The sequence below is a fragment of the Trichomonas vaginalis genome, chromosome IV (assembly GCF_026262505.1).
Source record: "Trichomonas vaginalis G3 chromosome IV, whole genome shotgun sequence".
Lineage (NCBI taxonomy): Eukaryota > Parabasalia > Trichomonadida > Trichomonadidae > Trichomonas > Trichomonas vaginalis.
The window spans coordinates 1,767,571-1,787,436 of NC_067206.1; the positions used below are offsets into that span (position 1 = coordinate 1,767,571).

General features: G+C 34.1%; 13 protein-coding genes and 7 pseudogenes across 20 annotated transcripts, besides 3 other annotated features; 5 read left to right on the forward strand and 15 right to left on the reverse strand.

Annotated features, from left to right (window-relative positions):
• Window positions 1–19,866: part of a mobile genetic element that runs on past both edges of the window.
• TVAGG3_0010840 (protein of unknown function, DUF4106 family) lies at window positions 31–906 on the forward strand (the record flags this gene model as incomplete). Its single annotated transcript, XM_051219889.1, has 1 exon — window positions 31–906. One exon carries the CDS (start codon window positions 31–33, stop codon window positions 904–906), a length of 876 nt encoding a protein of 291 aa, XP_051104875.1.
• TVAGG3_0010850 lies at window positions 969–1,728 on the reverse strand (annotated as a pseudogene). Its single transcript has one exon. A coding segment is annotated over exon 1 (760 nt).
• Window positions 1,817–2,428, reverse strand: TVAGG3_0010860 (organellar and viral DNA polymerase type B; the record flags this gene model as incomplete). The annotated part of the gene is made up of 1 exon (XM_001297824.1): window positions 1,817–2,428. The coding sequence occupies one exon, from the start codon at window positions 2,426–2,428 to the stop codon at window positions 1,817–1,819; it is 612 nt and encodes a 203-aa protein (XP_001297825.1).
• Window positions 3,549–4,463, reverse strand: TVAGG3_0010870 (organellar and viral DNA polymerase type B; the record flags this gene model as incomplete). Its single annotated transcript, XM_001297825.1, has 1 exon — window positions 3,549–4,463. The coding sequence occupies one exon, from the start codon at window positions 4,461–4,463 to the stop codon at window positions 3,549–3,551; it is 915 nt and encodes a 304-aa protein (XP_001297826.1).
• Window positions 4,930–5,286, reverse strand: TVAGG3_0010880 (uncharacterized protein; the record flags this gene model as incomplete). Its single annotated transcript, XM_051219890.1, has 1 exon — window positions 4,930–5,286. One exon carries the CDS (start codon window positions 5,284–5,286, stop codon window positions 4,930–4,932), a length of 357 nt encoding a protein of 118 aa, XP_051104876.1.
• Window positions 6,109–6,969, reverse strand: TVAGG3_0010890 (uncharacterized protein; the record flags this gene model as incomplete). Its single annotated transcript, XM_051219891.1, has 1 exon — window positions 6,109–6,969. The coding sequence occupies one exon, from the start codon at window positions 6,967–6,969 to the stop codon at window positions 6,109–6,111; it is 861 nt and encodes a 286-aa protein (XP_051104877.1).
• TVAGG3_0010900 (phage tail repeat-like family) lies at window positions 7,343–7,927 on the reverse strand (the record flags this gene model as incomplete). Its single annotated transcript, XM_051219892.1, has 1 exon — window positions 7,343–7,927. One exon carries the CDS (start codon window positions 7,925–7,927, stop codon window positions 7,343–7,345), a length of 585 nt encoding a protein of 194 aa, XP_051104878.1.
• Window positions 7,947–8,099, reverse strand: TVAGG3_0010910 (uncharacterized protein; the record flags this gene model as incomplete). Its single annotated transcript, XM_051219893.1, has 1 exon — window positions 7,947–8,099. The coding sequence occupies one exon, from the start codon at window positions 8,097–8,099 to the stop codon at window positions 7,947–7,949; it is 153 nt and encodes a 50-aa protein (XP_051104879.1).
• Window positions 8,305–9,036: a terminal%2Cinverted (terminal inverted repeat of Maverick-1B transposon ID:TVAGG3_0010920).
• Window positions 8,305–19,866: part of a mobile genetic element that runs on past the window's edge.
• TVAGG3_0010930 (uncharacterized protein) lies at window positions 9,037–9,273 on the reverse strand (the record flags this gene model as incomplete). Its single annotated transcript, XM_001296675.1, has 1 exon — window positions 9,037–9,273. One exon carries the CDS (start codon window positions 9,271–9,273, stop codon window positions 9,037–9,039), a length of 237 nt encoding a protein of 78 aa, XP_001296676.1.
• TVAGG3_0010940 (repellent protein 1 family) lies at window positions 9,317–9,787 on the reverse strand (the record flags this gene model as incomplete). The annotated part of the gene is made up of 1 exon (XM_051219894.1): window positions 9,317–9,787. The coding sequence occupies one exon, from the start codon at window positions 9,785–9,787 to the stop codon at window positions 9,317–9,319; it is 471 nt and encodes a 156-aa protein (XP_051104880.1).
• On the reverse strand, window positions 9,974–10,597 carry TVAGG3_0010950 (annotated as a pseudogene). The gene has a single exon. A coding segment is annotated over exon 1 (624 nt).
• On the reverse strand, window positions 11,422–11,847 carry TVAGG3_0010960 (annotated as a pseudogene). The gene has a single exon. A coding segment is annotated over exon 1 (426 nt).
• On the forward strand, window positions 11,893–12,165 carry TVAGG3_0010970 (uncharacterized protein; the record flags this gene model as incomplete). The annotated part of the gene is made up of 1 exon (XM_001323190.2): window positions 11,893–12,165. The coding sequence occupies one exon, from the start codon at window positions 11,893–11,895 to the stop codon at window positions 12,163–12,165; it is 273 nt and encodes a 90-aa protein (XP_001323225.2).
• On the forward strand, window positions 12,190–13,047 carry TVAGG3_0010980 (uncharacterized protein; the record flags this gene model as incomplete). The annotated part of the gene is made up of 1 exon (XM_051219895.1): window positions 12,190–13,047. The coding sequence occupies one exon, from the start codon at window positions 12,190–12,192 to the stop codon at window positions 13,045–13,047; it is 858 nt and encodes a 285-aa protein (XP_051104881.1).
• TVAGG3_0010990 lies at window positions 13,316–14,183 on the reverse strand (annotated as a pseudogene). Its single transcript has one exon. A coding segment is annotated over exon 1 (868 nt).
• Window positions 14,838–15,896, reverse strand: TVAGG3_0011000 (annotated as a pseudogene). Its single transcript has one exon. A coding segment is annotated over exon 1 (1,059 nt).
• TVAGG3_0011010 lies at window positions 16,431–16,712 on the reverse strand (annotated as a pseudogene). Its single transcript has one exon. A coding segment is annotated over exon 1 (282 nt).
• TVAGG3_0011020 lies at window positions 17,077–17,409 on the forward strand (annotated as a pseudogene). Its single transcript has one exon. A coding segment is annotated over exon 1 (333 nt).
• On the forward strand, window positions 17,927–18,538 carry TVAGG3_0011030 (organellar and viral DNA polymerase type B; the record flags this gene model as incomplete). Its single annotated transcript, XM_001293183.1, has 1 exon — window positions 17,927–18,538. One exon carries the CDS (start codon window positions 17,927–17,929, stop codon window positions 18,536–18,538), a length of 612 nt encoding a protein of 203 aa, XP_001293184.1.
• Window positions 18,653–18,811, reverse strand: TVAGG3_0011040 (uncharacterized protein; the record flags this gene model as incomplete). Its single annotated transcript, XM_051219896.1, has 1 exon — window positions 18,653–18,811. The coding sequence occupies one exon, from the start codon at window positions 18,809–18,811 to the stop codon at window positions 18,653–18,655; it is 159 nt and encodes a 52-aa protein (XP_051104882.1).

Genomic DNA, 19,866 nt, shown 5'->3' on the forward strand with positions numbered 1-19,866 from the left:
AAAGATAAAAATTTTAATTTTTCTAAAAATATGTTAGAAAAAAAGTTTGCTGACATTGACAAGAAATTTGAGAATGTTTTGAAGAAGAACAAGGTGAAGTTAGAAAATGCTCAGATAAAGCCTATACATGACAAGTTCTTATTTGCTCAGAATGGTATAACAGGTCTAATTGCACCACCTGGGTCGGGTAAGACTTTCACTTATCTTAAAATGGCTGCACAACAACAAGAACTAGATGAGAAGAACCCATTCTATGAGTTAGTTGTTATTTGTAGTACTTCTGGTCAATTTGACCAAACCGTCAATTCGTTCAAAGATATTATAAAGAAGTCTAAGTTAGTATGTATAAAGGATACTGAGTTGTTAGATTGGATAAAGAAGTACCAAAGAAGAGTTTTGAAGTATAATGCTATAAATGAGTATATAAATTCTAAGTTCAAAGACCCAAATGAGGAAATGCAGAGAATATTAGAGAAGAAACACTTCAGAAACAAACAGAAAGAGATAGAATACATTTCGAAGAAATTGCAATCTTACGATTGGAAGACTTACCCTCACAGATGTCTTCTTATCTTAGATGACTTTGCTTCTCATCCTTTGTTAAAGAACAGAGAACAAGACATGTGTCGAATTCTCAAGAAGCTCAGACACTTTAACATCTCAGTTGTCATTTGTGTACAGACAGCAAAGAGTTTAAGTAAGGATGTTAAAAGAATACTTACTGATATTATACTTTTCCCCGGATTGTCCGAAGACGATTTCATGGAACTTATGAAAGAGTCCATGGCAGGTAAGTTTGACAGACATGAACTATGGGAGAAGTACAAAGTCATACAAGACCCTCATACTTCTTTCAGAATTCATATCTACGCAAACAAAGTTCAAATTGTAAAAAGTCAAGCTTGAAAAATAAATGGTTCATTTACTCTGCTTGTTTGAAGTTGTCAAAATACTCTGTTTTTTTTCCTTTAACAATGGCAAATCTTCTTTGAAGGTAAGTATTGTACAACCTTTCATATCATAGTGTGTTTGAGGTAACGTATCTTGAACTATTTGTTTCACATCTTCATTCGGTGTCATTGAAATCGGTAAGTTTTCGCGATAGAACCAATTTCTGTCAGATTTGTAAATCTTAGCAAGGTCGTAAAAGCTTTTGTTGTTTCTTCTGACTAAATGCAACATAACCATATCTTTATCTTCTTCATTTTCCATCTCTTCAGTATAAATCATATACTTATAGTTCTTTTCCTTTCCTTTTGGTACCGAACGTGGTATTCTTTTCTGAATGCTTTTGTCTTTTGCTTCAAGCTTGTTCTCTAGCTCTTCACGTTCTTGTCTATGAATTTCGTCAAGAAGTCTGTAAATATACCAAGCATAACGAGGTGAAGCCCACATTGCAACAGCATTTACAAGAAGTCTATGTACATACCAACCTCTCAAACCGTTTGGCAATTTTTCACGATTTTCGTACGGAATCTCTACCCTCGGTTTTCCGAGGGTAGCAAACATATGAGGAAATTCTTCTAAAAGTTCTTTTGTCTGTTGGTTTTCAAACCAATGATATGCTTGCTTTGTAGAACGAAGAGCATTCATTATACTTCGCATTTGGTACATGTCATCTTTGACCGAACGAATGAGACGGAGTTGTTTGTTAAACTGAACCCACTCGTATTCTTCATCTATAGCTTCATGAACTATAACTGTTGTTGTGTTCTCTGTTGTTGACATATCTGTCTTTACATACAAAATAAAAAAAATATTTTATAAAAAATTAGCGTTATTTTCTATCTTGTATAAAAGACCAAAAATAAACGCTTTACATGTATTTTTCAGCAACTTCGTCAAATAATTTTATAGCACTATCTATCTCATCTACTTCGAAAGTTTCTTTACCTCTTATGGGAGCACCATACATCTTCTCAAACTTTTCAAGTAGTTCTGTTTCAGCAGCTCTCATATCATTTACAAACACAACCTTAACTCTATTGACTGTAGAGTCATATCTTTTAGTTATATTAAATGTTCTTCCTATCTTATATCTCTTTGTATTGAAGTCCTTCGGTTTCTGAACGATGTAAAGTAAGCCTTCACTGCAACGTTCTGAGTCGAACGAACCATATGTTATGAAATTATATCCAACAACTGGGTCTAACCATAACAAAACTATTGGTATAAGACTTTTGTCGATGAGATATGCTCTTGTTCCATAGAATCTTACCGATATCATAAGCTCAGGATTTCTTGTCAAAATTTTCTGAGTAGAAGCATTTCTAACCCAGTCGTTTGCTCTCTTTCCAGATAGTGTTAGAATGTCTGACAAAGAATATTTGTTGTATTTCTTTGAGTATCTTACGTTTAAATCACCTATTCTAACCATTTTGGTGTCATTGTCTATCTTTTGAACTGTTTCAAACTCAATGTTTAACATTTCCTGTTCTTACATACAAAATAAAAAAATAAAAAAAAAATAAAACTAACTTTAATTTTTCATCTTGTATAAAAGATATGATTTCATAGAGTTTTTTTACGATTTTCATAGAGTTTTGGCGACCCTCGAAAAAGTCTGGGTCGCATTTTTTTACGATTTTCATGAGTTTTTTACTGTTTTCATAGAGTTTTGGCGAGTACGTGAAAAATCTTACTCGCAATTTTTCACGATTTTTGGTCATTTTTTCACGATTTCATAGAGTTTTTTTACGAAGTGTAAAAGTTCTCTTCGTCAAAAAAATACAGTTATATCACGATTTTCATAGAGTTTTTTTCAGCAAAAATATATTTTAGGCGACCCCTGTAAAAATCGGGGTCGCATTTTTTCACGATTTTCATAGAGTTTTGGCGACTGGGTTTTTTTCCCTACTCGCATTTTTTCACGATTTTCATAGAGTTTTGGCGACCCTCGATTTTCCTAGGGACGCATTTTTTCACGATTTTCATAGAGTTTTTTTACGATTTTCGTACGGAATCTCTACCCTCGATTTTCCTCGGGTAGCAAACATATGAGGAAATTCATGAAATTTGGTCATTTTTTCACGATTTCAGGGATTTTTTTGACGAAGAGTAAAAGTTCTCTTCGTAAAAAAATAACAGTTATATCATGAAATTTGGTCATTTTTTCACGATTTCAGGGATTTTTTTGACGAAGAGTAAAAGTTCTCTTCGTAAAAAAATAACAGTTATATCATGAAATTTGGTCATTTTTTCAGCAAAAATATATTTTAGGGTAGAAGGTTAGATCTAACCTCTTTTCTAACCTGTTTTCTAACCTGTTTTCTAACATCGAAGAATTTTGTGCTGAATTCAATAAAAATATATTTTAGGGTAGAAGGTTAGATCTAACCTCTTTTCTAACCTCTTTTCTACCCCAGTTATTTTATAAGCGTTTTACATGGTAAACGTTATTTTTTAAATTTTGTGAAAACTCAACGGTTTGACACATGCCCTAAACATTATTTTACTCAGAATTTTGTTGCTGAATTCAATAAAAATATATTTTAGGGTAGAAGGTTAGATCTAACCTCTTTTCTAACCTCTTTTCTACCCCAGTTATTTTATAAGCGTTTTACATGGTAAACATTGTGAATTCGTGAGACTCTAAACAATTTCGTAGCTTCTATTTCTTCTTTTAGTACATCGAATGTTTTAACAATATTGAATGTATCTTTATACTTCTTCTTGACGTCAGATAGAAGGAAATCGTCAGCAGTTGGATAGTTTTTGTTCAGAAATTCTAACATGTCCATTTTATCTTCTGCTGGCTTTTCTGCTTCTTTCTTTAAGTCTGCATAGTCGTTTCGCATTCTTTCTATCTCTTTGACGGAGTAGTTATATCTCCTCATTGCTGCCTTACATTTTGAACATTGTGGGTTCATTTTTGCGTTATATTCTGAAACCTTACCTGCTAAAACAACCAAGGCGTCAATGGTTTTCTTTAACTCAAAAGTTGCGGGTTTTATCTGTTCATTCCATACCTTACCTCTTCTATCTTTATCTCTTATCTGCCATACACATTCAGCAACTAACGAAACAAAGTTGTCGTAGGTCTTAAACTCCCCAGATTTATATATGTCAGAAACATTCTTATATACCATATCGCAATCTTTGTCCATGACTTTGTGGTTGCAATGAAATCCAAGAAACTCATAGTTTACCTTACGAATGAACTTCTTTATTTCTACTGAGTCAGTTGGTTTCACTTCAATTTCGTCGAATTCAGGAATAGTGAGTTTTTGTTGTTGTATTTCAGGAAGTTTAGGTAGATGGTCAATAATATCCTGCATTTCATAAAGATATTCTTCATTTGTTTCATCCTGTGCAGTGCAATCTAAATCTCCTTGGAGAAGTTCTTGCTTTATCTTCTGGATTTCTGTTTCGAAAGTATATGAAGAAGGAATGAAGCTTTTCATTTCTACTAACATTGAAGTTGGGTTCATAACTAACGAGTTTGGTGCTGTTGTTGCTAACATGTTCTTACAATAAAAATAAAAAAAATAAATAAAATAAAACTAACTTTATTTTTATTTCGGGAAAATTCATGAAAATTCAAGAGGGTAGAAATGAGGTTAGAAAAGAGGTTAGATCTAACCTTCTACCCTAAAATATATTTTTGGTGTAAATTTCATGAAAATTCAAGAGGTTAGAAAAGAGGTTAGAAAAGAGGTTAGATCTAACCTTCTACCCTAAAATATATTTTTGGTGTAAATTTCATGAAAATTCAAGAGGTTAGAAAAGAGGTTAGAAAAGAGGTTAGATCTAACCTTCTACCCTAAAATATATTTTTGGTGTAAATTTCATGAAAATTCAAGAGGTTAGAAAAGAGGTTAGAAAAGAGGTTAGATCTAACCTTCTACCCTAAAATATATTTTTGGTGTAAATTTCATGAAAATTCAAGAGGTTAGAAAAGAGGTTAGAAAAGAGGTTAGATCTAACCTTCTACCCTAAAATATATTTTTGGTCCGGGAACAACTTTCTCTCAATTGGAGCTGTAGCATACTCTTTGCGTAAGCGGTTCAGACCTTCTTCGAACTCTTGGTCTCTCTTCGATTTGGATTGAGATTGGAATTGCTGGGGTGGAGCTTGCTGGAACATCCAAGGGTTGGGGAAGTAAGGCATAGGCTGAGGAGGGTAGTTCGGGAAGCCTTGTGGTGGGTAGTAACCTTGTGGTGGGTAGTAACCTTGAGGTGGAAATTGGTAGTAATTCGGAGGTACTTGCTGGAACTGAGGTGCAGGGGCTGGTGCTTTAGGTTCCTCTGGTTTGGGAATGGACTCGGTTGGTGGGACGTCGGACATTCGTTTGTGGCTTAACCGTCGGACCACAACGATAAAAATCTCTGCTACTAGCAGTACTTTTACTGACAGTAGCAGTACTTTTACTGACAGTAGCAGTACTTTTACTGACAGTAGCAGTACTTTTACTGACAGTAGCAGTACTTTTTCTGACAGTAGCAGTACTTTTACTGACAGTAGCAGTACTTTTTCTGACAGTAGCAGTACTTTTACTGACAGTAGCAGTACTTTTACTGACAGTAGCAGTACTTTATCGTCGAAAACCCTCTCAAATTTTCCTTTTTACTGACAGTAGCAGTACTTTTACTGACAGTAGCAGTACTTTTTCTGACAGTAGCAGTACTTTTACTGACAGTAGCAATACTTTTACTGTCAGTAGCAGTACTGCTAGTAGCAGAGATTTTTATCGTCCAACTTTACAAATGTAAACTCCTATCGTTCTATTTTCTTCACTAGGGTCTAACACCAAAGTAACCTTACAAATGTAAACTTATATCGTTCTATTTTTCTTCACTAGGGTCTAACACCAAAGTAACCTATGTACATGAAATTTCACTGCATAAAAGGAAAAAACTTGCGCGAATCGGGATTTGAACCGAGGTCTTCGACGCCTGTAGCGAGGTAGCCCATACCACTGAGCTATGAGCCGCTTGCATATTTTTAAGTAAAATATAGTATATTTGTCATACAGTGAAGGATGACCAAACTTAAAAAAAAAGTTAGTTTTATTTTTTTCTATCTTAAGGAAATTCATGAAAATTCAAGAGGTTAGAAAAGAGGTTAGAAAAGAGGTTAGATCTAACATGCTAACATAAACTTTATTTTTCAATACTTTTTCAGCACTTTTCCGTAGTTATATATGAAAGACAATTCGAGATAAAAGTCATAGTACAATGGAATAATATGTTGCACACCGTTTGTTGTGAACCAAACTTGAAAGTCAGAGAAACTGTTACTAGGTGGTTCGTAGAATTTAGAAGCAAAGTCATAAAAGTCCTTACCAATACAAAGAAAACTATTGTTGCTTGAACTGAAACTTGCATGACACATAACATTTTGAGGGTCAAACACGTTTCTATAAACTGTCAAATCTGCTGGTGGAAGTATAAATTTAAATGGACCATCTGGTGGTAATGGTTCGTTCTGGTTTAGTAACCGAAGAAATTGTGCCCAAGAACGTTTGTCTACTTCCCAAAATAAAAACTCTGTATCTCTTGGAGGGTTAATTTCAATCTTTTGAAATGAAACGGTGGAGTTCATCTTGTCATATTCTAGTTTCAGATAGTATGTTCCATTTAGTAAAGAGTCGTATTTTTTTTGAAATTCCCAATAATATTTGTTCATTTGAGTTTGAAAGTCATTTAGAGTTTTCTCAAGACTTTCGTCTGAACGAACTGTAAAGATTCTCATTTCGTCAAATTTGTCTATTAGACCATCAGAACCTTTAGACTGCCCATGAAAATATACTGCGAACATAAATGCGTTAGTTCTATTTGAAAACAAAACTCTTCTAAATCCTATTGCCTTTGCATCTGAAGGACTTTGAAGCCAACGAATTGGATAGTCAAATCTGTAAGCACCGGATGAAATTTCTTCATCTGAAATATTCCTACCAGCATTTGTAAAGATATAGTCTAACGGTTTTGTATCTGCTGCTTTTGTTCTTTGTTTTTCAACCTGAAGCATTTAATATATGTAAAAATATACTGTTTTAAAAACGTTTTTACTTCATGCAATGTTTTATTTCTCATCTAACAAACAAGTTTCCCAACGGTCTTCTCCAACAAACTCATCGTACATTTCAAATAAAATAAAAATATACTGTTTAAAATGGTATGCCATTTCATATTTCTCATCTAACAAACAAGTTTCCCAACGGTCTTCTCCAACAAACTCAGCGTACATTTCAAATAAAATAAAAAAATATTTTTTTTTAAAATATATTGTTTTAAAATGGTATGCCATTTCATATTTCTCATCTAACAAACAAGTTTCCCAACGGTCTTCTCCAACAAACTCAGCGTACAGTTCAAATAAAAATAAAAAAATATTTTTTTCTTTACTTTACATAACCGCCTGCTGCCATAAGTCTTTGACGCCAACCCATACCAGCTAATGAAGGTTGACTTGGTTTAGTTTGGAAACTAAACTTTGGTTTTGGTTTATCTTCAGTTTTTGGTTTCTCTTCTTCTATCGGTTTTTCGTCACTTTTCGGTTCCTCTGACTTTACTTCACTTGCAGGTATGGTTGTGTCGTCAACATCTTCATAAATATCATATGCCATTTGTTTTTGTTTTCCTTTCAACTTTTTGTGTTTGTTGTAAAGTTTAGAATATTTCGACTCTAAGTCAATGAGATGTTCTATAATGAACTGTTGGTCAGTGAAGTAAACTTTTCCATCTGTTGTCTCTTTAGCTCCTTCAGACTTCAATATTTTATTTGTGAGAGTCTGTTTCTTTTTTGAGATACTAGCCGTTCCATTTCTATGAAAAGTGACTTTGTAGTTAGGGTTTGTATTTCCAGATCTGGCACCTTCTATTATTGAATTTTTCTCTTCATCTGTAAGTTCTTTGACGGGTTTTGACAATGGTTCTGAACTTTTTGTTTGTGGTGTCAAATCTACCGTTTCAACTTCTTCGGTCATTTCATCTCAGTAAAAAATTTTAGTTTGGTTTGTTTTCAACTGGTTGTTGTTGTTTTTTAAGTCGGTCTAAAACTTCCTGAGGTATAGGAAGAACTTGACAAACACGTGGTGTAACTGCTGGAAGTCGACAAATCCATCTTGAACCCATTTGTCTCAATGCTGTATTGTTCATTTCATCTCAGTTAGTATCCCTATCTTGGGTACGGCGGCACTGCGTTCCACCTTACCCAAGATAACGGTTTGACACTTTACAAAACTGCTAACGTATATTTTACAACACAAACGACTTCACTAATGAAAAAATAAACGTTCACACTAACGTTCCCACTAATGTTCTCATTTACAAAAGTATTGCAGCGCTCCCCATTGCTGTGCTTAGTTAGTATGGTTATCTTGGGTACGGCGGCACTGCGTTCCACCTTACCCAATATAACCTTAAATATTTACAAAACCAGTAACGTATATTTTACAACACAAAACGACAACACTCACTTAACCTTAAATATTTACAAAGCCGCCAACCACTTCACCTCACCAACATTTTCGCTAACGACTTCACTAATGAAAAAATAAACGTTCTCACTAACGTTCCCACTAATGTTCTCATTTACAAAAGTATTGCAGCGCTTCCCATTGCTGTGCTTCACATAACAGCTCATAATCTTCTGACTCACTTTCTTCTTCATATAGGTCAAAATCACTGTCATAGTTTATACCTGTAAGTTTTGACAAAGCTAATGAAACACGTTTACCATTTGTATCTATTGCTTTTATATATCTCCATTATGTTTGTTGTCATAAACGCTCAAACTAACTTTACCCTTTCTCCCTCGTATCTGATAGAATGTATTTTCACGAGGAACGAAGAACAAATTCTTGAACTCATGACCGTTGTAGTTTGTTATCTCAATAGTTTTCGTCATTTACATCCAAATAAAAATAAAATAAAATAAAAAATAAACTTAAAAATTAATGATATCACCACCCTCACACGTATGAAAACATAGCACAAAAATAAATTTAGGTGAAGTGGTGAAAACTCACCTCTTTTTTCACCCTTTTTCACCCTCAAAGCGGCTCTGACCCTTTGGTCTGTTGAATTCATTACTTTATAACTCTCTTCCTTTCTCCAACTCTTCTAACTTCTTCTTAAGTTCAGCAATGTTGTCCTCATGAAGTTTAATCTTCCTTAATATACCTTCTCTATCTAATGGTTGCTTTATCTTTCTAAACTGAACTCTACCATCCTTCATAGTATGAACGTAAAAACCTTCTGGAACCGCTCCTGATTTAATGTATTCTACCAAAAACTTTTGTTTCATTGCTTCAGTGACTTTAGTCGTCATTTCAATCAAATAAAAATTTAATAAAAAAAATAACGTTATTTTTTCAGTAAGGAAACGCAGGAGTTTTACGATTTATTTGAGGAGTAGGTTCTGGTTTAAATGTTGGAGTCGGTTTAGGAGTTGACTTTTGAACAGGAGTTTGTACTTTCATAGGTTCAGGAGTCATTGAAGGTGTTGTTTGTGAAGGCGTTGGTTTTGACGTTGGTTTTGGCGATGGTGTCGGAGTTTGTTCAAATTCAGCTACTTCAGTATTATTTATAACATTTGCTTTGTTTCTTTTCAACATCATTACTGCTCCTGCTGTAGCTAGCAAACCTAGTGGGAGACCATATCTTATATAAGGACTTGACCAAATGCTATTTTTGACAGGAGCTGGTGGAACACCTAACCTTGGTGAGACTGCTCTTTGCCATTGTGCAGCTCGTAAGAAATATTCAATAGGTGCTCCATAATCGTTTGGTAAAGTTTGTTTCACAGATGGTGAAGGTTCACGAGAGCTTGATGAAGAACTCATTTATAAGCTTTAAAAATAAACGTTCATCCTTTATTCCTCACTGTCGTCCGCTGCTAAGTTATAGTCGTCAAGTCTTATTATTGGGATTCCATTAGCACGCACTTGTATGGCAAAGCAACAATCCCTCATAAATCCAATAAGTGGCTTTGGTACATTTTCAGTTGCTAGTTCAATAGGTCCTTTAACAGACAATTTGTATGTTATTGGAGCAGTAGATGTTTGACCTTGCTGGAAGCAAAAGTCCACTTCTGTTGGAAAACCACATAAGAAATGTGTGTTGTCATAGCTATCCCATTTATGTTCCACACTACCATCATCCACCAATGACCTCATAACATCTTCATTAAATCCAATCATATCATTGTTTGTATTGCAAGCGTTCGCAACCATTTCATAAAATACAGGTCCATATGATTTTTCAGGTTCTGCAGGCATATTTCCATAAGCTCCCATGGAAAGCTGAAGATATTTAAACTTAGGGTTCTCAAAATTAACATAATAGTTGTCTTTCTTTCTAAATAGTGCCCAAATACTTTTAACATTAATAGGCGTATAAGCTGCTGTAAATGTTGCACTTGAACTATCTGTATTCTTTGAGAATGAACCGTCCATAGGAATCCAATCCATAACTTTAACAGGAAAACATAAAGCCTCGTTTGTATAATGTTCTACAAGTTCTGTATAAATGTTAGGGTCTAAAGAGAATGACTTTGGATGAATGAAACATTCATTAAAATCCATCTTTGTTCGAAATAGTTGCTGGGTTACAGTTGTAATAGTAACTGTTCCACTAGCTTCTACTGCCTTCGTTATCATAGTGAATGGTTCATTCCATGGAACAAATTTATTTGTCGGTGGATTTGAATCTGAAGCAAATGCAACTTTAAGAGTTGGATTGAAAGCAATGATATCATTTACAGATATAGATGTGCATTGTAAGGCGTCGCTACTGAACTTTACTTTAAGCTGAATGTTTCCTGCAAAAGCTGGAATAAATCGAATAGCTTCTAATGGAAGGAATCTTCTAACAGGAATTCTTAAACGAAGCTTAAAATCAAATGATTTTCCTGCTGTAATTGGACCACTAACAATTTGTCCTGTTCTGCATGTTCCCGAATGACTCCATACATCTTCATGTCGAGTCTTTGAGAAAACATCTACTTTCTTTATTTGTTCGGTAGTTTGTGAGTTTGAAGTTATATATGCTTCTTCTCTTGCGTTGTCTTGAGAATATACGATACGACCATTTGCAAGGATTTGATATCCAGCAACTGCATAGAAAGCGTCATCGAAACCAATCCAAAATCCTGGTGGGTTTGTTTTATTGGAACCTGAACCAATTTCTTTATCTACAATAAATTGACCTTCCATTTTATACGTAATGAATGTATTGTAAAGGTCCAACATATTTTCACCAGGAGGTGAGAGATTGAATGTTACCCATGTGTTATCTTTAGCAGTTCCAGGTTGTGATGGAATCTTTGCGTCAAATATTTTCTATTAGTGTCACCAATTTGAACTGCATTGTCTATGATATCGAAATATGAGCGAATCTGATGAATATGCTCTGCTGGAGTAAATTCGTTTAGCTGTTCGTTCTGCATGTATTTACTTCAGATAAAAATATCTATTTACTTCATTATTCTCACTCTTCTTCTTGGCATTCGTGGTGGAAGTTGTTTCTTGACATTTTCAATGAACTGTACATTCTCTTTTGTCTCAACTTCTTTCACTGGCGGGTCAGGGTTCTTTGACTCGGTTTGTTTTTCAATGAAATTCACGAACTTTGCAATAAGCTCTTGGTTCGTTATTGAAAGTACATCTGGCTTCTTTTCTTCTTGTTCTTTTGGTGGCTCAGTTTGTACAGAAGGTTTTATATGGGCTTCGCCCTCGGTGCCATGCACCTTAATGTTGTCGCTCTCTGTATTCGCTAATGGAACCTTTCTTTTTCTTACATATATTTTACCATCTTTACTCTGACTTACATAATAGAAAGGATGTTGTATTCCTCTGGCGTCATTTAATATAATAGACTCTCGTTCTGATTTTGACAAGCTCATTTTACATCGGTTAAAGTTTTAATTTAGTTTTTTATCTACAGTCAAATGACTCAGTCAAATCCTACGGACAAGACCCAAGGGGTCATAGATGTTGAAGCATTGAAGAAAGAAATTCGTGAGCAAATTTTATCCGAACTGAAGGAACAAAAACAAGAACAAAAGCCAGAGAGACCAAAGAGAAAACTTAGTGAAAAACAACTAGCTGCATTAGCTGCTGGAAGACAGAAGAACCCACGTTTGCTGGCGAAAAAAGCTAGAGAAGAAGCAAAAGCAAAGGAAGAACAAAAAGCTAAAGAAGCTGAAGCAAAGAAAGAGTAAATGGGTTATTTTTATCGGAACTAAATGTATAGACAAATACCTTTATCTGTTGCGTTCAGCAGTGAAAACCCTGACGTCAAAATAAAGGGGAACAGAGTAACGTTTAAGTTTCCAACAGACTGGATTGTGAACATAAATGAAGAGAAGTACATTGGCATAACATCTATGTATATAACACGTGCTTTCAGAAAGGTTGACTTTATACTTCAAGTCGAGATAGAAAATGACGAACAGTCTTTAAGCGCCCAAAACATTCACATATACAAATACTTTAAAGACGATACAACATTGTTGCAATGTATGATTTCATTTAATGAAATGTTCGAGAAAAAGTTTAACATTGAAGTACAAACTTTACAGCCTTTACGTGAGTTTCTTGCACAACTGAAAGAAGAAGGTAGTCAGCCACAACTTATAGACTTTCATTATGAATTTAATGAAAATGAAGATGGAACACATGACTGTCAGTTTGTTGTATTCTCACCATTCAATGAAGTCGCTAAAGAGAAAGAAAATCCATTACGTATAAGATTTCAAATCTCTGAACCAAGTGATGATTTCAAAAATGTTTTCAATTATGATGCAATGCTTCCGAGGAAAAATGAATTTTCAAAGATTGTAACACCTGGCATTTGGGATAGAAAGCAAGCTATTCTTTTCTCTAATATAGCCAAAGGCGTTGAAAATGAGTTCATTGGTCATACAAGAACTTCACCACTTCCTAACCCTAAATACTATAAATTAACTGGCTTCAATCGTGAGTTTTGGATAGACATGTTCTCCACTCATGACCATAAAGCACCTGTTTTGCTACCTCCAGACCATAAGGACTGTCTCTACATTGAAGCACAACTCTTAAACTCTACCATCGCAGTATTGTAAAATCTACGCTAGTTTTATTTTTATCACGAATGACCTCAGTCATGACCTCATTCATGACCTCATTGCTGACAAAAATAAATGACCTCATTCATGACCTCATTGCTGACAAAAATAAATGACCTCATTCATGACCTCATTGCTGACAAAAATAAATGACCTCAGAACTTCAACTTACGAATAAAGCTTGTTTTAGTCGTTATTGAAAAGTTGAACTTTTCAGCAAAGCAAGGTTGACATGACTTACATAAGTCGAATGCAATCTCTTGACCATCATAAAGTGCTTTGTAAAGTTTCATTAAACTGAACTCAGAGTCTTTGTCATATGTTCCAACAGGTATGTGAATGTTCTTATCTTCATTGTAATAGCATTGTATAGCTTCAGGAAACATTTCATTAGCGGTTAAAGCAATAACATCTTGCTTCACGCCTTTCATTCTGCAGTGAAATGCAACTTCATTTAAATCATTCGTGAGTAAGTCTATGTAGGTCTTCTTTCCACAGAAAATACTTTTATAAGCTAAACTTTGTTTTCCAGGTGTTATTTCTGCAAAGTCGCTATGAAATTGACCAAGGTTCTTTCCTATAAGTTCTCTACCGTATCTCTTCTTAAACTCTGCTGCAAGCTTTGGGATGTCTTCATTATATAAGTGCATACTGTCGGTATCCTGGTAAAATATTTGAAGACCCATGTCCTCTGCAGTACAGAATACTTCATTCATAATACGTTTTGACATAGACAGAATATTAACACCAAGTGGACAGAAGTTAAAGTGTCTGCAAATGCTTTTCGTTAGCTTGAAAATAGTTTTATCTGAACCATCCAAACCTTCGAACTTCACTATATGGTTGTAATTTCTTATAGCATATCTTATAGCATCTTTGTCATCTACTATGGTTATTTTTGACTCAATAGGAGATAGAATAGTTTTGCCATAAATGCTGTTCAGAATGAGTTTTATAATTTCTTGTAAGGGGTTTTCTTCTTTCTTATACTTTAACCTTAACTCAAACAACTTCTTTACTTCATCTCTTATTCTCATATCTCTGTTTCCATCGTAATAGTATCCTTGCAACACTTCACATTTGACACCTTGATATTTTATGAGGTCTTGTAATGTTATATGGTCAACATACATGAGACAGCAAGTGTTTGAACTTCTTGGAACGTTAAGTTCTGGATTTAGTTCAGGGTCGCAAACTATTAAATGAAAGTGTCTGGGTATACCAATCTCTGTTATCTTAATGAGAACAAAGAAGCCAGACATAAACTTTTCACCAATGGGTTCCTTTTGGTCATCATCGAATAAATGTCTCATGAGATACTCTGTGTTTAACATTTCTTCCTTCAATACTTTTGGAATACCTTCTAAAGTATAAAGTCTTGCTATAGCTGAAGGATATAATGAAACAGTGTCGAAGTCAGCAATGAGTTTCTTTTTGCTCTTTTGTTTCATGTTATCTGACAACATACATCTTCCACCTTGAATGCATCTCGAAATAAATTCTCTTGGTTTATTTGAGAGGTCATAAAGATTTCCATTCGGGAAGTATACTCTGTTCTCAAACAATTTGTTAGCAATGAACAAATACTAACGTAGTCATAAACGTTTAAATCAAACTCTTTCAATAGTCATTGCGGAACTTTACAAAACCTTCTCTTAAAATTCTTACATCTTGTTTGCAGTAAAACGTGCTATATTTTTCTAAGTCGAAGTGGTTCTCATCTATTCTGCAACCTTTGATGGAATCTATGTTTTTCATAAATGTATCTGCATCCCGGATAAACTTACATGCTTCAGAAATGACACCAGTTCTGTTGTCATTTGCTAACAAAACACTGCTGTAGTAGTTATATGGAAATACTTCTTTCGGTCCTGTTTGTAAGTTAAACATAGCAGGAAATAGTTTAAGCTTCTTATTTATAACACTGTAAGAGTCTTTTATAATAATTGCCCGTCCTTTATATAAACCAGTTATTTGCATTGTTCGTGAACCTTTAATGATGGGAGTTCCTTTCACTTCTGTCATGTGTCTTAAGATGAAGTTTATGTCATAACTGAGGTTGTGAAAATATATTAAACTCTTGTCAGGAGTCTTTCCAAAAATTCTGTTGCACAGTTTTGACCCCAAATGCTTTCACTCACTGAACCATCTTCACTGTCATAACAGATGTTAAAAGCTTTATGAAAGCCATCCGTACTACACTCAAAGTCAGCAAAGAAAACGTGCTCAGGAATGAATTTACATTTAGCTTTATTTACTTCTTTTGACTCTGCTTTCTTCTTCAGTTGTACACAATACTTTGGAGCATATGTCAAATCTTTAAATGGTGCAAGGTTCTGTTTATATAAGTCAGTAGTATATGTGAAAAGTTCTCCATAAGAAATAGGTTCGAAATATTTGCACTCCCACAATGTTTTCATAACATCCCATAGCGGTGTTGTTCTATCCATGCGAACTACATATTTATCTTCTCTCTTTGTATAAATCTTCATCTGTTTCTCAATGTTCATTCCACCACACTCCTTCAAGATTTCTATATAGTTGCGAATGAAATATGTTGTCATTGGAAGTCTTTCATTTAGCATGTAGTGGTCTTCAACAAGAAGTAAGTCAATAGTTCGAACAGTTTCACATTCTTTTGGTATGTATCTCTTTATTTCATTATGTCTTGAGTCATTGAAATAACCAATGGTAACATTAAATGCTATACCTGTTGCGTCAGAAATTTCTTGTACTTTACTTTGAGGAAAGTCTCTAACACGAATGACTTCTCTCATGTGGTCAATAGTTTCTTCATTTACTCCAGCCTGAATGCAAGCATAAACGAAGCAGTTATCTTCTGTCATAAGTGTTGCAGTTCTTTTGTTCAGTTCATTGAAGATTTGGTAGCGTTCAAGATTTATAGGTAATGTGCAAAGATACTTCCAGAACTGACCGCTTCTCTTCTTATAAAACTTCTTTTCACCAAGGATTTCATTCCAGAAGTCATCTATATCTTGTTTATCTCCTGTTTGTTTAAGTCTGTTCAATAATCTTTTCTGTCTTTCTGTCAGTGTGCTTTCATCTCTATATGGTCTCTTTTTTGGTTTGCCTTTCTTTACATCTGACATCGTTAAGCCTTCATATTCTGTTAAATCATACATCTTTATTTCAGTAAGATTCTTTATGTTTGTCAAGAAGAAGTCATAGTGCATTTCAACAATACCTGCAGCATTTGCTTCTATCTCTGATATAAAGTTCTCCTTCAAGAGCTGATGTAGTAATGTTCCAATATTATTGAGGTTTAACGTAGAACATTCATACTTTCCACCAAGTTTATAACATACCATCCATCTTTGTTGGGAGTTTATTTTAATCTTCTCTAAGAGTCTCATGAAAACCTTACCGAAATGTTTGTGTAAGTAGTCTCTGTTTGGTTCATCTAAAGCTTCGATGTTAAAGTCAATGAGTCTATTGCCTGTCTTAACATTCCTCTTCCTATTCTCTTCATCTTTCTTTAACCATCTCTCACCTTCTTTTGGTTTGTCGTCAATGGAACGAATGACATCGTTAGCTTTGCGAACTTGTTCTATAGCACTTTTAAACATCTCTCTTCTCTGTTGTTTCAGTGTGTCGTCTCTCTTTCGTGTTTCACCAACGTTTGCATTTGTTATGTCAAACATTTCTCTTCTTACTTCATGAGGTACTGAACGTCTATGATATAAGTCAATAGCAACGTCATTTAAAGGAAATGCTCTTGCATGGACTTCGTCCTCGCCGCGTTGCGGCTTTATGAACTCATGAATTCTATCATAACTTATTGCACCATTATAGTCATTGAGGATGTCAGCGAGTGCTTTTTTGTTTGTTGCGTAATGCTTTGCAACATCTATATTAGCTTCTGTAAGAAGTTGTTTTATTTCCGAGTGTTCTAACTTAGACAACTTCCGATACATCTTTAGTAGGAAATAAAAAAATATTTTTTTGAAAAAATTAGATTAGATTTTTTTAAGTTATTTTTCAAAATAACTTAATATTTTTATTTTAATGAAACACATGCAAGATTGCAAGTTCTTTTCATACAATGCTCTCGCTAATGCCATCAAGAATGAGTTCAATGGTGCTTCAAATGTTAATGTTATCTTTAACAAGAAGTTTGTGAAAGAATCTAAGTTCGGTCAGTATGTCAGACCATTAGCTATCGTCATTGACCGCAAACGTTATACTTCACAAGAGTTAGCAGTAGTTTTGAAACAAAAGAGTTTCTTCGTGAATGTCAAAGATACTCATTATACTGTCATAAAGAACTCTAACGTTGACTTCTTCAGTATTGCTTTAAATCTTTCCGAACAGAAAGAATATAAGAAGGGTGAAACAAATGTGAAATATTATCCTTCATCTCTGAAGACAATAACGAACAAAGATGTCATACAAAAGTTCTTACCAAAGGTTGAAGAAGCTTCTATTGATATTGACGAAGGAAGTGAAATGGTTGAAGAAATAGACCCTGAAGTTATTTAAGCAAAAATATATTTTTGAATAACTGAAAGTGTCACCACGTCACCATGTGCTACCAGGTTAATTAACTTCTTTTAAAAATGATGACAACATGACATTTTGACAACAACACAGGAAATAAATTTTATCGTTAATGTTTACGTTAATGTTTCGTAAATGTTTTCATAAATGTTTTCATAAAGACGCAAAGCGGCGGGCATAGCCCATGACCAAAAAATAATGTTTAGAGTAGATGGGTATATCTAACCTAATTTCTACCCTCATTTATAACATGGTCTAAAACTCTCGAAAATCATGAATTTTTGACATTTCCTTATGAAAGAAAAATAACGCTAATTTTTTTCTAAGAAAATTTTTTATCTTGTATGTAAAGACAGTAATGTCAAACATTGAGTTTGAAACAGTTAGAAAGATTGACAATGACACCAAAGTGGTTAGAATAGGTGATTTAAACGTAAGATACTCAAAGAAATACAACAAATATTCTTTGTCAGACATTATAATACCATCTGGAAAGAAAGCAAAGGACTGGGTTAGAATTGCTTCTACTCAGAAAATTTTGACAAGAAATCCTGAGCTTATGATATCAGTAGCATTTCATGGAACAAGAGCATATCTTATAGACAAAAGTCTTATACCAATAATTCTTCTATGGATTGACCCAGTTGTTGGATATAACTTCATAACTTATGGTTCATTCGATACGGAACGTTGCAGTGAAGGCTTACTTTATATTGTTCAGAAACCGAAGGACTTCAATACAAAGAGATATAAGATAGGAAGAACATATAATATAACTCAAAGATATGACAGTACAGTCAATAGAGTCAAGGTTGTGTTCGTTAATGATATGAGAGCTGCAGAAACAGAACTACTTGAAAAGTTTGAGAAAATGTATGGTGCTCCCATGAAAGGTAAAGAAACTTTCGAAGTAGATGAGATAGATAAAGCTATAAAATTATTTGACGAAGTTGCTGAAAAATACATGTAAAGCGTTTATTTTTGGTCTTTTGTGAAAGTCAGAAAAAATAAAGTTAGTTTTATTTTGTATGAAATGACATTTAGACAACAACACAGGAGGATGGCAATTATGAAATATTTTTGTTCATTCTTCCTCTTTGAAGTTGTCGAAATATTCTGTTATCTTTTCTTTCAGTAATGTTAAGTCTTCTTTGAATGTAAGTATTGTGCAACCTTTGATGTCATAGTGTGTTTGAGGAAGAGTATTTTTGACAATTTCCTTTATTTGCTCATTCGGTGTCATTGAAATCGGTAAGTTTTCACGATAGAACCAGTTTCTGTCAGATTTATATATCTTAGCTAAGTCATAAAAGCTCTTGTTGTTTCTTCTCACTAAATGCAACATAACCATATCTCTATCTTCTTCTTTCTCCAACTCTTCAGCGTAAATCATATACTTATAGTTCTTTTCCTTTCCTTTTGGTACTGAACGTGGTATTCTTTTCTGTATGCTTTTGTCTTTGGATTCAATGACTTCATCTTTTGCTTGAAGTTTCTTTTCCATTCTCCACGTTCTGCTTTATATAGTTCATCTAACATCATGAAATATAACAAGCATAACGAGGTGAAGCCCACATTGCTACAGCATTTACTAAAAGTCTATGAACATAATAACCTTTCAAACCAGGAGCCAAATTCTTGCGATTTTCGTACGGAATCTCTTCCCTCGGTTTTCCGAGGGAAGCAATCATATGAGGAAATTCTTCTAAAAGTTCTTTTGCCTGTTGGTTTTCAAACCAATGATATGCTTGCTTTGTAGAACAAAGAGCATTCATTATACTTTGCATTTGGTACATGTCATCTTTGACCGAACGAATGAGGCGAAGTTGTTTGTTATATTGTATGTATTCGTATTCTTCATTAATGGCTTCATGAACGATAGCAGTTGTTGTGTTCTCTTAATGTTGACATTACTGTTTTACATACAAAATAAAAAAATAAATAAAAATAAAACTAACTTTATTTTTTCTGAGATAAACACTATTTTTCACAACATTAAATTTTATCCTGTATGAAATGACTTTAAAAAGATTATTGACTGACTTCGAATACTATCTCATTGACGCACTGACAGACCCTCAAAACTGTGTTGAAAGTTCTTTAAGCTTTAAGATTGAAGGTACGACGCATTTTGTCTTCACTTACGTATTGAAAGAATATGACCGTTATCATAACGAAGTGAATCAAACACTAATAAAATTTGTAGATAAAAAATTGGTTAACAATGAATATTTTAAACGTGAAGACCCAAACACTGCTGGAGATGATGAAGAATACAGACAAGTTATTGAAAAAAAT